The following is a 13,311-nucleotide window of genomic DNA, read 5'->3' on the forward strand; positions in this document are numbered from 1 at the left end:
ATCCACAAAACAAAATTAGGAAATGGTCTTCAGCATGTTTGGCTTCTTTTGCTTCAGACTTCAGAGCCAAAGAAGTAGGAAAGGGTTCGGAGCGTGCTAAGAATCCCATAGTTTTTAGGCTATAAATGTTTATTTTTGGCCCTCTAAATGTGGGATCTTGGTCTAGTAAAGAAGTGGACAGACTGCTGGAGTTGCATATTGTCATGCATATTTGTTCTTAATGACACCAGAAGGAAGAAAGAATGGATCACATATGTCTAAAGGCAGCACAGAACAATATATAATATAAAATGTGGTCATCTTGTTTTGCTTTATTGATGATAGATATTTGCAGAAAGACCATTGTGAAAATAGTGCAGTTTATGCACCAGTGATAGTGATAGAAAAATGTAATGATATGATAACATCTCCAATTTACTTCAGTAAACATCAATCAGACAGAAGTTGGGGAAAAGACAAGAATGGTGAGAAAAGCATTTGGGAAAGAGGACGAAAGATGGAGGAGAATAAAAATTTATAGATTTCAAAGAAGTTTCACACCTTTATATTATGAACACAATTCATGAAAGATATTGATAGACTCTACAAATGACAAGGAACAAATATTTTTACAAAAATATAAAACTTGATTATATTTTTGATAGTCTGGAAATTTCTAAATCACTTAACAGTTTACAATCAGACCATTGTTTTGCCAGGACAAAGGACTGAAATTAGTAAAAGAGCAAGAAGAAAGAATAATGAGAAAAAGATGGTTTATCATTGAAACAACTCAGTCCTGAATTGTTTAAGTAAGTAATCAGCAAATGAAAATGGAAAATGAACTTAGAATGATATAAACTTGTTTTTAAAACTCTTCAAAGAGTGATTATGGACAATCAGGAATAGCATTATTTCATAAGTAGAAACAGTACAGGCTAGAATATTTTAAAGAAAACTTGATGTGATATATATAATCAGTAGAGTTATTCTAATGATACCAAAATGGAAGGAATGCAGAATAAAAATGAAAAAATTTCAGAAAAATTGATATGACAGATATGTTTTCACCATGAAGGTCAGTGGAACTATTGCAATTGAATCCTGATATCAAAACTACAGATGTAGTTATCTGGGTGGTAGAAATAACACTAAAAAAGAACAAAGATGGGAAAAATAGCCAGTTTATATCAATAGAGGAGTTGCTCTAGATGGTAAGGTTTCTAGATGCTTCAGTTTGATGACATTGCACTAGTTTTATTATGTCTGTGATCATTAGAGAGCCATTTAAGAAGCCAGAATGACAACTAACCACTGAGGAAAGATCAAACTGGTTAAGAAGGTCTATTGCCCAGACTAGGACATGGCATCTATCAGTTAGGTATACTCGGCACAGACAATACTGAAGAATGATGGGTTAGGCTTGTAATTGAACCAGAATAGGAGAACAGGCTTTATTGCTTTGGAGAAATTAATAAATTTCTTTAACCCCAAGATTTCAGTGAAATTAAAAGCCTATCTTTTTAACTTGACCATTTTCCCTGTGTTGTATCAAGGTAGAGTAAAACTATCTCCAGATAATTAAGAATGATTATCATATAGACAGCAATGGAGAGGCACAAGATGGATGTGAACAAGCTGCAATATATAATGAATGAAGAACTTTGAAACTTAGAAATAGGAGGTGTGACTAAGGAATAGATGATGACCAGGCAGCCAAAGTAATCCTTGGAATATCAGGAAAAATCAAGGCAGTCCTTTAGGACAATGGATAGAACCTCACAAACTCGTGAAATACATGAATAAGAGTTGCATGGGATACGCAGTAATGGATTATGAAATGCATTATTAGAGGGCTTTCCCAAATTGGTGAGATGACAGATGTTTGATTATTTTTTTTTGTTTTTTTGTCAAGCAATTGGGATTACGTGACTTGCCCAGGGTCACATAGGTAGTATGTCAGGTGTCTGAAGGCATATCTGAACTTACGTCCTCCTGCTTCAGAGCTGATGCTCCATCCTCTGCCCTGATCTGTTTGATTTTTGAGTACATAAGTAGATGAATTCTTGTAGGGGATGGCCATGAAGGCAAGAACGAACTTTGAGTTCCAATTATCAATTAGAACCTTGAGACAGTTGGGATCAGTGACTTGTTTGAGTGATTGATGACTTGTAGCTAGGAGAGCACTGAGCTGTGAAGAAGTTACAAGTCTTGAAGTGGTGTCCTCGATGTGTGCCCTCCCCCACACCTTGGAGCAAGTTCATTTAAAGGAGGGATTTGAATTAAAAGATCTCGTAATGTAGCTTTCAGTTCTCATGTAGTGTGAATAAAATACTGTGAATCTGTTTTACAAGGTGAAGAATTCTTTTATAAAGCAATTATCCCTTAATTTATTGTTAGTGTAAATAATAGCTCACATTTACATGACATGTGAGGGTTTACAGAAAACTTCATATATTTTATCTCATTTGAATCTTCACAGCAATTTATGGTTAGTAATACTTTTTATCTTCCTTCTACATATGAAGAGACTACTTTGCCTGGGTAATTATGTGTGAGTCACTTCACCTCCTTGGATCTCATTTTCCTTATTTGTAAAATGAAAGGGAGGATTAAGAGAGTTCTAATGTCCCATTTCTACTCTTATTTCATCATCCCTTGAGGCTCAGAAGGCCCAGAATGACACATGTAGTAGATAGGTTTTAGGATTTGGAATCAGGACTGCTTAACTTGAATTCAGAATTTCATTTATGGGTAAGTTTTTAGTATAGTCACATTTATTTTAGGCAGAATGTTTAAATAAGGACTTATATCTAAGTACACCTCCTTTTCATCCCAAAATTGCAAGAAATACCTCAAATAAAGTAAAAGAATGAGAAAAACAGAAAAAGGGAGAAATCCTCAGAAGGACATTTCCATGGTAAAACAAGTAGAGGAAGTGAAGAAATGAGTAGATATAAAGAGTTCAAAATAGATACGAATTATAGAAGGATGAAAGGAGAAGTTATTGAAAGTTCTATAATCATTACAGCCAAGCCCCAGAAAAATGAGAAGGGAACAGGAAGGACATAGACAAGCACACAAGCATTTATACTTACTTACACTGCACCAGCCAGTTTGCTAAGTGCATTATCTTATTTAATCCTCATAACAACCCTAGGAGGCTGGTGCTATTATTATCCTCATTTTATGGTTGAGGAAACCGAGACAAACAGATTAAAGTAAGTAACTTGTCCAGGGTCATACAGCTACCTAGTACCTCAGACAGGATTTAAAATTTAGATCTGTGCCACTTAACTGATACCATTTGCAAGTGGAGGGGGGGATTGGAGAGACCTATTGCTGAGGTTTGAAATGTTTTCAAAGGAAATCAGGGAAACTTTAGAAGCAGAGCTAAGGGGGTAGACTATTCTAAGCTTGGGAGATAGCTAGTTCAAAGGCAGAGATATGAGGGATGGAGTTGTCATATCCTTAGACCAGCCAGTAGACCATACTATCTGAATCATGATGGAGGCATGCAAGTCCCCTTTTATCCTAGTCCCCAACAATCACATCCCCCTGGCCCGTTACCTATTGGCTAGATAGCTGGGCTCACAATCTTTCTTTGAGTATCTAGCTACTAAGTAAAGCCCTGTTTGCATAATTATTCAGATCCAGTTTTATGCTATCAGAGAGATAATTCTATCTTTCCATATGTGGGGTCAATCAGCTCAGTGCTGTATAATCTTTTTTTTTATCACGTGACCTTGGGGAAGTGGAAAGCAACTCCTGCTGACATGACCTTGGGGAAAAGGGAGGGTCATCAAAACCAGGAGGGAGGCTTCACTCAGTTGTAGCCTCACTCAATGATTTTTGTCCTTCTTTCTAGACAAAGATCCTGACATCAGGGAGATGATGCTATGATAACATAAAGATTGGATTTTAGTGAGGGGGTGCTATGCTACACCAGCAGCCTCACTGACTTTCCTCTAGAGCTATCTGGATGGGAGGCAGTCAGGGTTAAGTGACTTGCCCAAAGTCATCCAGCTTTGTGAAGAACTTTAAATATCAAAGGGAACATTTCATATTTGATTCATTCTCATTTTGTACAAATGGGTTTTTTTTACATTAATAAAATATTCTTGTTTAAGAGTAAATGAAATACCCCCCCCCCATGAATATAGACTTGCTTGAGTGATAGAGTAAAGGGGAGAGAAAAAAAATTAAAATAAAAAAATAATAATAATTGTAGGTATGGCCAGGTCAGGTGGCGCAATGGACGAAGCACGAGCCCTGGCACCACGAGCACCTGAGCCCACATCCAGCCCCATAGACCCAACAATCACCCAGCCATGTGACATGCAAGCCACCTGATCCCCACTGTCCTGCAAAAACCAAAAAGAAGAAAAAAAAAGACCCAAAATAAAATAAAATAGTAATAATAGTAGGGGTGGCTGGGTGGCAGACAGAGCATTCGTCCTTGAGCCAGGAGCACCCGAGTCCAAATCCGGCCTCAGACACCCAAAGATCACCCTGCTATGTGGCCCCAGGCAGGCCACCCAGACCCATTTGCCCCGCACTCCCCCCCCCCCAAATAATAATAATAAAAAATGAGCTTCAGTCTTTGTTCCAACACCAACAACTCTGTTGCGGGTGGATCACATTCTTTATGGTAAGTCCATCGCAAAAGTTACTTCCATATTTTTCCAACGTTGCCATTGCTGATCGTAACTCCCTCCTTTCTTATTTCTCCACTACCATGTACTATATTTTCTCTCTCCTTTCACTCTGACTCTGCTGTAGGGTATCTGAGTTGCGCAGCAGACAGATCCCTGGTCCTGGGGCCAAGAGGCCCCGAGCCCCCCTAACACCCCTTAGGCCCAGAATCCACCTGGTCCTATGGTCCTGGACAGGCCTTCCAATCCCAGCCCCTTGCAAGAAGTAAAAAAGAAAATGTGTTATTTCTGACCACTCTCCCCCCATGGTCCATCCTCTCCTCCTTCATTCACATCCCCACCCCTTCCCCCTGCTCCCCCCTCCTTCTTACTCCAGATGTCTTTACCCCATTGAGTGTATATACTGTTTCCTCTCCTAGCCACCTCTGATGAGAGCAAAGGCTCCCTCATTCCCCCTTGCCTCTCCCCTTCCATATCATTGCAATAGCTCATTGTAATAAAGAAAAATCTTATTATATGAAATATCTTGGCCTATTCCCCCTCTCCTTTTTCTTTCTCCCATTACATTCCCCTTTTTTTTCCTATTGACTCCATTTTTACACTATATTTTATCTTCGAATTCAGCTTTCTCCTGTGCTTCAACTATAAAAGCTCCCTCTACCTGCTCTATTAACTGAGAAGGTTCATATGAGTATTATCAGTGTCATTTTTCTATGCAGGAATACATGCAGTTCATCATCATTAAGTCCCTCATATTTCCCCCCCCCCTCTCCTTCAATCTCCTTCACCTGAGTCCTGTATCTGAAGATCAAACCTTCTGTTCAGCTCTGGCCATTCCAACAGGAACATTTGAAATTCCCCTGGTTCATTGAAAGTCCATCTTTTTCCCTGGAAGAGGACATTCAGCATTGCTGAGTTGTTGATTCTTGGCTGCATTCTAAGCTCTTTTGCCTTCCGGTATATTATATTCCAAGCCCTACGAGCTTCCAATGTAGTTGCTGCTAAGTCCTGTGTGATCCTGACTGCAGCTCCACGATATTTGAACTGTGTCCTTCTGGCTGCTTGTAATATTTTTTTTGACTTGGGAGTTCTGGAACTTGGCTATAATATTCCTAGGGGTTGGCTTTTTGGTATCTCTTTCTCGGGGGGATCGGTGAATTCTCTCCATTTCTATTTTGCCCTCTGCTTCTAGAATATCAGGGTAATTTTCCTGTAGTAATTCTTTGAAAATGATGTCAAGGCTCTTTTCCTGATCATGACTTTCAGGTATTCCAATAATTTTTAAATTATCTTTCCTAAGTCTGTTTTCCATATCAGTTGTTTTTTCAGTGCGATTATTTCACATTTTCTTCTAATTTTTCAATTTTTTGGTTTTGAAGTATTGATTCCTGATTTCTGATAAATTCATCAGTCACCCTGAATTCTATTCTTTGTCTGAAGGATTTGTTTTCCTCAGAGAGCTTTCTTATCTGTTTTTCCATCTGGCCAATTTTTCTTTTTAAAGCATTCTTCTCCTTAATAACTTTTTGAACTGTTCTAACCATTTGACCTAAGCTGGTTTTTAGCATGCTATTTTCTTCAGCATTTTTTTGGATTTCCTTGACTAGGCTGCTGACTTCATTTTCTTGTTTTTCCTGCATCTCTCTCCTTTCTTTTCCCAGTTTTTCTTCTAACTCCCTCATTTGATTTTCAAAGTCTTTTTTGAGCTCTGTCATAGCCTGATCCCAGTTTCTGTTTTTCTTAGAGTCTTTAGATGCAGGAGCTTGTGTTTCCTCATCTTCAGACTGAGTATATTGATCCTTCTTGGGATCACAGATAATGTATTTCTCAATGGTGTTCTTCTTTTTTCTCTGCTTGCTCATTTTCCCAGCCTAAGCCTGTTTTGGGGGTACTTCCTGAGCTTTTGGGGCACTCCCTCAAGGGTCTCAGTGTGTGAGGCTCTGTCCTCCCTCCTGATCTGTGAATAACCATATATGCTCCGTCTGCCACGGGCCTGAGATGGCAGGGGCCCTGCTGTTCTATTGGGGGGGCCTAGACTGTGATCAGGTTCTGAATGTGTTCAGAGCTCCAGAGTCCTGTTCCAGGGGCAGAGGACAGAGCTCAGAAGTCTCTCTCTCTTCTCTGCCCTCCCTCAGCTCAATGGGCTCATGCCCTGGGGGCTCCTGCTTACCAGCTCTGCCTGCTTCTGTTCCTGGATCTGGGCTGGAAAGACCAAGCTGATTGCTGTGTGCCCTGAGGGCTGGGCTCCATGTGCTGGCTCTGGCAGAGGTCCCCCACTTTGTGCTTGGTGCTCCCCGGGGTATAGCTCAGGAGACTCCCCCTCTGTGATATTTCACATTTTCTTCTAATTTTTCAGTGCCCTGGGGCTGCCTCCTGGAGGCTGAAGTTAATTTGCTGTGGTGGGCCACTCGTCTGCCAGGCTGCCCCTCCGACCCTGGGGAGCAGAGCCTTTCTGCTCTTTTCCAGGTTACCTTGAGTAGGAGAACTGCCTCACTGGGTCCCTTTGTGGGTTCTGTCTCTCCTTAGTTCAGAAGTTTTATAAGAGAGCGCCTAAGACTAGATCCTTTCTTGTCACCATCTTGGCTCCACCCCCTAAGATTTGTTAAGATAACAAGATTTACCATTATACTGAGTAGGATGAGTAAGGAGGAGAAGTCAAGGGTGACATTGAGGTTGGTCTTCAAACCTTGGGTACTCTTGACTACTAGGAAAATTTTGTAAAGGGATATATTTGAAGGGAAAGATAAGTTCTGTTTTGGAAATGTGCCTCTGGGATTGCCATTTTGAGATGTTCAAAAGAGACCTAGGTGATGCATGATTGTGGCTCAAGAAAGAGAATAAAGATCAATCATGGAAGCTCAGTATATTGTCAATTAATAATCATATGGAGCAAAAAGAAAAGAGAAACAGGAGAGACTTTGAGGGACTTACTATTAGTAGATGTGGTATGATTGAAGAACTATCAAAGAAGATTGGGGAAGAGTATTTGGGCAGATAGAAAACCAGGAGAGATCAGTATATTTAAAAAAACAACACTATCCAGAAGATCTCCTGTGAGATTGAATTAGCTTTGATACTCTCACCATATCAGTACCTTCTGCCTCTTTTATTGGAGGGTGGAACAAAGAACTTTTTTCCTAAAGCCTCTCTATAAAGAGGGCTCCCAATAACTATTGTTCTGTAAGAAATGTTGAACAGGCAGATTTCAGAAAAAACTGGAAAGACTTAAATGAACTGGTGTGAGTGAAGTGAGAACATCATTATACACAGAAAATTGTACAGCAACATTGTGTGATGATCAACTATGATACTTTACTCTTCTCAACAATAACAGTGATCAGACTTTTTTTTTTTTAGGTTTTTGCAAGGCAAATGGGCTTAAGTGGCTTGCCCAAGGCCACACAGCTAGGTAATTATTAAATGTCTGAGACCAGATTTGAACCCAGGTACTCCTGACTTGGTGCTTTATCCACTGTACCACCTAGCCGCTTATCCACTGTGCCACCTAGCCGCCCCATTTGCCACCTAGCCGCCCTGTGATCAGACATTTCTAAAAGAATTGTGATATAAAATGCCATCCACATCCAGAGAAAGAACTATGGAGTCTTAATGCATACCAAAGCATACTATTTTCACTTTTAAAAAATTGTTTTCCTTTCTTGTGGTTTTCCTCTTTTCTTCTTTTTCTTTTTTCACAGTGTGACTAATATGAAGATATGTGTAACATGATTGCACATGTATAACCTTTATCAGATGACTTATTTTGGGATGAAAGGAGACAGAAAAATTTTACAAAAAAGGTTGAGAATTATCTTTACATGTAATTCAAAGACCAACCATCTCTTCATTCCCTGTAGACTTTGGACTAGATTCTTAGCAAGCTTCCTTCATCATTTCCTCCCCCTTCCCCCCCCCCCCCCCCAAGCTTCCTTTTGCATGTTGTCCTCCTCCATTAGATTTTTAAGTTCCTTGAGAGCAGGGCTCTTTCTTTTTTCTATATGTATTCCCAGGGCAGCAGATACTGAAATGGGTTGACTTGCAAGTCAGAAAGACCTGAATTCAAATGTGACCTCAGACACTTGTGAGTGGTGTAACCTGGGACAAGTCACATAACTCTGACTGCCTCACATCCAGGGCCATGTCTAGTCATCCTGATTCATATTTGGCCTGGATGGCTCTGGAGGAGAAAGTGAGGCCAGTGACTTAGCACAGTACTCCCTCACTCAAATCCAGTTCATGTTCTTGTCTTGGCATCACCTCCCTAATGTCATGGTCTTCTTTGAAAATGGACAACATTATTATTTGTATTCCCAGTGCTTTGAACAGTACCTGGCACAGTGCCTGGCATGTGGTAAATGCTTAATAAATATTTATTGACTTGACCAACAAGGTGATCAGTCTTAAATGTTTTTGATAGGTTAAGAATGAGAATTGAGAACTGAGGCCTTTACATTTGACTATTGAGAGAGTTGGGGGGCAGCTAGGTGGCATAGTGGATAGAGTACCTGCCCTGGAGTCAGGAGTACCTGAGTTCAAATCTGGCCTCAGACACTTAATAATTATCTAGCTCTGTGGCCTTAGGCAAGCCACTTAACCCCATTGCCTTGCAAAAAAAACTAAAAAACAAAAAAGAACGAGAATTGAGAACTGAGGCCTTTACATTTGACTATTAAGAGAGAGTTGGGGGGCAGCTAGGTGGCATAGTGGATAGAGCACCGGCCCTGGAGTCAGGAGTACCTGAGTTCAAATTCGGCCTCAGACACTTAATAATTACCTAGCTGTGTGGCCTTAGGCAAGCCACTTAACCCCATTTACCTTGTAAAAAAACCTAAAAAAAAAGACTTGGTAAATTTGGAGAAGGAAATTTAATTTAAATGATGTAAGCAAGGTTGCAAAGACTGTCTCCTTATAAAGTCTTCAAGAATTTCTGAATGACTTCTTGCGAGTACATTTAGTGATAATTCCTTTCAGGTGTAGGTTGGACTTGCAATGCCCATTGACATGGTCTTTCAGCTCTCAAATTTTGTGATTCTCTGATAATTTGGAAGCCAAACTGGATATAACATTGTGGATAAGTTATTTTAAATGAGACCTTGAGAGTAACTGTTTGAAAATAACATTTTGGAATTCCCCATTTTGCAGTTGCTTTTGTTTTAAATTTCAACCAGGAGCTTTTCTGATTTCACAGATGAGCAGCTAAGAACTTTGATGTCATAATTGTAAAGAAGATTCTTCTCTCTTCACTTAAGATGTGCATAAACTTTAACAGTGCCTGGGATGCTTCCCTCCTCATTGTCACTTATTTGATTCCTTAGTTCCCTCGGAAGACCTACCTTAAGAGTTACCTCCCGGGCTGCTAGGTGGTGCAGTGGATAGAGCACCAGCCCTGGAGTCAGGAGTACCTGGGTTCAAATCCAGTCTCAGACACTTAATTACCTAGCTGTGTGGCCTTGGGCAAGTCACTTAACCCCATTGCCTAGCAAAAACCTTAAAAAAAAAAGAGTTACTTCCTATCAGAGACTTATTTTGATTTTTTTTTTTTAAGAAACTGTTAGGTAGTCTGTATTTCCTTATTTGGAACATAACACATACTCCTTGAAAGAAGACACTTGTCTCTGTTTTCATTTTCCTATCTCTAGTGCTTATCGGTGCTCAGCTCAGAGGCAGTTAACAAATGTTTTTTGCATGACTACTGTATTTTTAGAAAATAGTTATTAATAATGAAAGAGGCAGGAAATTCCTTCTTCATTTTTTTAATAGTTAAAGAAATCCAATTTTTTTTTCCATTTGGATTCATCTATGAAGCTTAGAAATGGTTGACTAATATAGCTGACTGAGTTAAATTTGCTTTATTTTTAAAGAAGCTTTACAATTTTTTGTATTTCATATCCATTCAAGCACTGAATAACAACCCTTAATCTTTATATTGGTTTATGTGTTGACTGTTACTGATAGTGTATTTTGGTGATGATGGAACAGTATAGTACCACAGTAGATTTAGATAGGAATAGTTACAACTTTTACCCAATCTAAACTGAGATATAAATTATAACCCATTTTCTTAGGGTCTCAAAAGGTTTTCTATTTAGAAGAAAACGACTAAATTACTCCTAAGACTATCTGGACACAAAGTTGTCAAAAAACCCTTGTGACCATAAACACTGCCTTTTTAAACTTAAATACTATAGCTTTATTCTAATATTTTTAATGTATTCCCTCTACTCCTGTTGGTTCCCCATCCCTTTCTTCTATTTAGAAATAGCATCATGGATTTTTTGATAATTTTTGTGCTATTTTTTGACATGTCAGAAAAATAAGGACATATTATTGGTTGGGAAGAAAATATAATTTGATCAGTAAATTGCTCTTAGTGAAGTATTTGGGATGTGTCTTAATTGTGAGCATATTTTCTATAATTTTTTCTTTAATAAATATTTGGGTTTTTTTTGAGCATTTAAAAATTAGTTGTCCATTTTCATTTTCTTAAACTATATAGTTTTCTTTCAGTATAGTCAAAAGATGTGATGCATATTACTAAATACTTACAGCAGTGTCCACATTTACATCATTTCCTTCAAATAAGTAAGGGAATGCTCCACTTCGAAGAATATACTCAGAGTTTGTTTCAAAATAATTTATCTACTTTTTAAAGTACCTTGTAATATAAAGCATATAATATGTGACTGCTTGCTTCCTATACAAATGTCCTAACATGGACTTGAGTCATGGTCCACTCTTTTTCTAACTAACACTTTTCAATATGAGTCTTTTAGATTCTAATTTTTTTAAATGTGTAATTGAAATACATGTTGAATTATGTGTCAGATGAGAAATGTTTTCCATCCCTATTGTTATTTAAGATCTTAATGAAATTTTTTCCTTTCAGAATTGGAAATAAAAAAAATTTTCATTTTCTACAGAACTGAATTAAAATTACATATAATGATTCTTTGTATATACTAAATTGGAAATTATTTTTACACTTCCAAACTATTGGCTGAATAAAAAATCACAGCAGGATATTGGCTCCTTTCAGGTTTCACATGTTTCTTTCATTTTTTTTTCTTGATTTATGTTATGGGTTTCCAAAAATGTTAGCTTCTGCTCTAACCAGTGACCTTTTGTTTTCCCTCTCATTCTTATTTTTCTGAACTACTTAACTAAAGTTAGTTGTAGTAGTGATAACAGTTATGAAAAATGTTTTGGTATGTAAAATAAAATGTTGGTTTCACTAAGTGCCATTCCTAAACTTGTATGCTTGTAATATTCTTTTGCATGTCACTGAGTTCTTAGAAATAAAGATATAAATATGCAACTTATATTGAAATGAAATATTCCTATATGTAAATACTTTAATTCTGAGTAATGTTCATTTTAATTCATGTTTTTTCTTTCTTTTTTTTTAAATAGATGATCCATAATTATATGGAACACTTAGAAAAAACAAAACTTCATCAGCTATCAGGGAGTGATCAACTAGAATCCACAACTCATAGTAGAATTAGGTAAGCTTTGTTATACATTTTGCCTTGAAAATGGGCAAAAAAAGTCTATTTCGGTGTTGCTGTGTTCTTCAATCCTAGAACAACAGTCAGGCTGATTCAGAAAAGTTCTATTCTATGCTTGGAATGTTGTGGGAGAGAATAGAGTAGAAAAGAATGGAAGCAGCCTTGACTATTAAAACTTAAAAGGCTAAAGGAGATAGCCAGATAGGCAGCTTTGAGGTATTTGTGATTGTTAAAAAATTTGATAAAAGTGTTTGAGTTTGGGGTTTTTTCTAATTATCAGAATTTGTGGGAGTTTGAAAATAACTTTCATTTCTCTCTATCATCGTTAGTCTAATTTTTGTTGCCCCAACTTATTGGATTGAAAGGATTTTTAACTGGATTTCTATTTGTTGTGGAATTGTGAATAAATTATGTAAATCATCAGGCTTTGTGACCAATGAGCTAAGCCAGGACAATTCGGGGAGGGAGAAAAACAGTTAATAAGCTTCCTGTCTCCTGAGGTTGCTGCACAGATGCTAAGAGCGGCAGCTCTATGGTTGTGAGGTGGGGAAAGAGTAGGGTGATGTCATTGACTGGGAGTCGCTGCCGCCGCTACCACCGCTGCTGCTGCAGAGCCTAGTGGAGAGCTGCTGATGGCATTGTTTTTGTGGTGCTGGCCGCTGAATGACAGACTTGCACTACACAGATCCCGCCGTGGTCCCTGTTCCATAGCCTTCTCGCTCCTCTCAGCGGCGGGTCACCATGCCAGCACAGCGCCATGAGTCCTGGATGCATGCTGCTATTTGTGTTTGGCTTCGTTGGCGGGGCGGTGGTCATTAATTCAGCTATCTTGGTGTCGCTCTCTGTTCTGCTTCTTGTGCACTTTTCTATTTCTACCGGTGTGCCAGCTCTGACGCAGAACCTGCCCAGGATACTCAGGTACTCATCTCCGGCTGCTGCTCCTCCTTTGCCTGCTTCCACCCCCACCCCCTCGGGCATCTTTCTCTCCCTCCCACCTTGCCTCCCTACCTCTGTACTTCTTCCACTGGCCCTTAGCTAGGGAGGCAGTGGGCAGCGTAGAGGGAGAAGCTACCCCACCCCCTCCTCCTGCTAGCTTGCTCTCTGTTGTGTTTCTTAGCTTGCAAAATGAAACAATGGGGGATGGCTCGAAGCTAGGCGCTCTGATTGTG

The 13,311-nt window shown here is 38.9% G+C and overlaps 1 protein-coding gene across 6 annotated transcripts in view; it reads left to right on the top strand.

Moving 5' to 3' along the window:
• Positions 1 to 13,311, top strand: part of SPAG9 (sperm associated antigen 9) — a 168,649-nt gene that overhangs the window by 75,920 nt on the left and 79,418 nt on the right. For 2 of the 6 annotated variants that reach the window (XM_074223706.1, XM_074223707.1), the window contains exon 4: positions 12,045 to 12,139. The exons of 2 other annotated variants lie outside the window; for them this stretch is intronic. In XM_074223706.1, coding sequence (XP_074079807.1) covers positions 12,045 to 12,139 — 95 coding nt within the window. Of the gene's footprint in view, positions 1 to 12,044; positions 12,140 to 12,168; positions 13,061 to 13,311 lie in introns of those variants that run through there. 2 more of the 6 variants (XM_074223708.1, XM_074223709.1) reach the window with 2 other exon arrangements.

Source organism: Macrotis lagotis, chromosome 2 (genome assembly GCF_037893015.1).
Source record: "Macrotis lagotis isolate mMagLag1 chromosome 2, bilby.v1.9.chrom.fasta, whole genome shotgun sequence".
In the NCBI taxonomy this organism is placed as follows: Eukaryota; Metazoa; Chordata; class Mammalia; order Peramelemorphia; family Peramelidae; genus Macrotis; species Macrotis lagotis.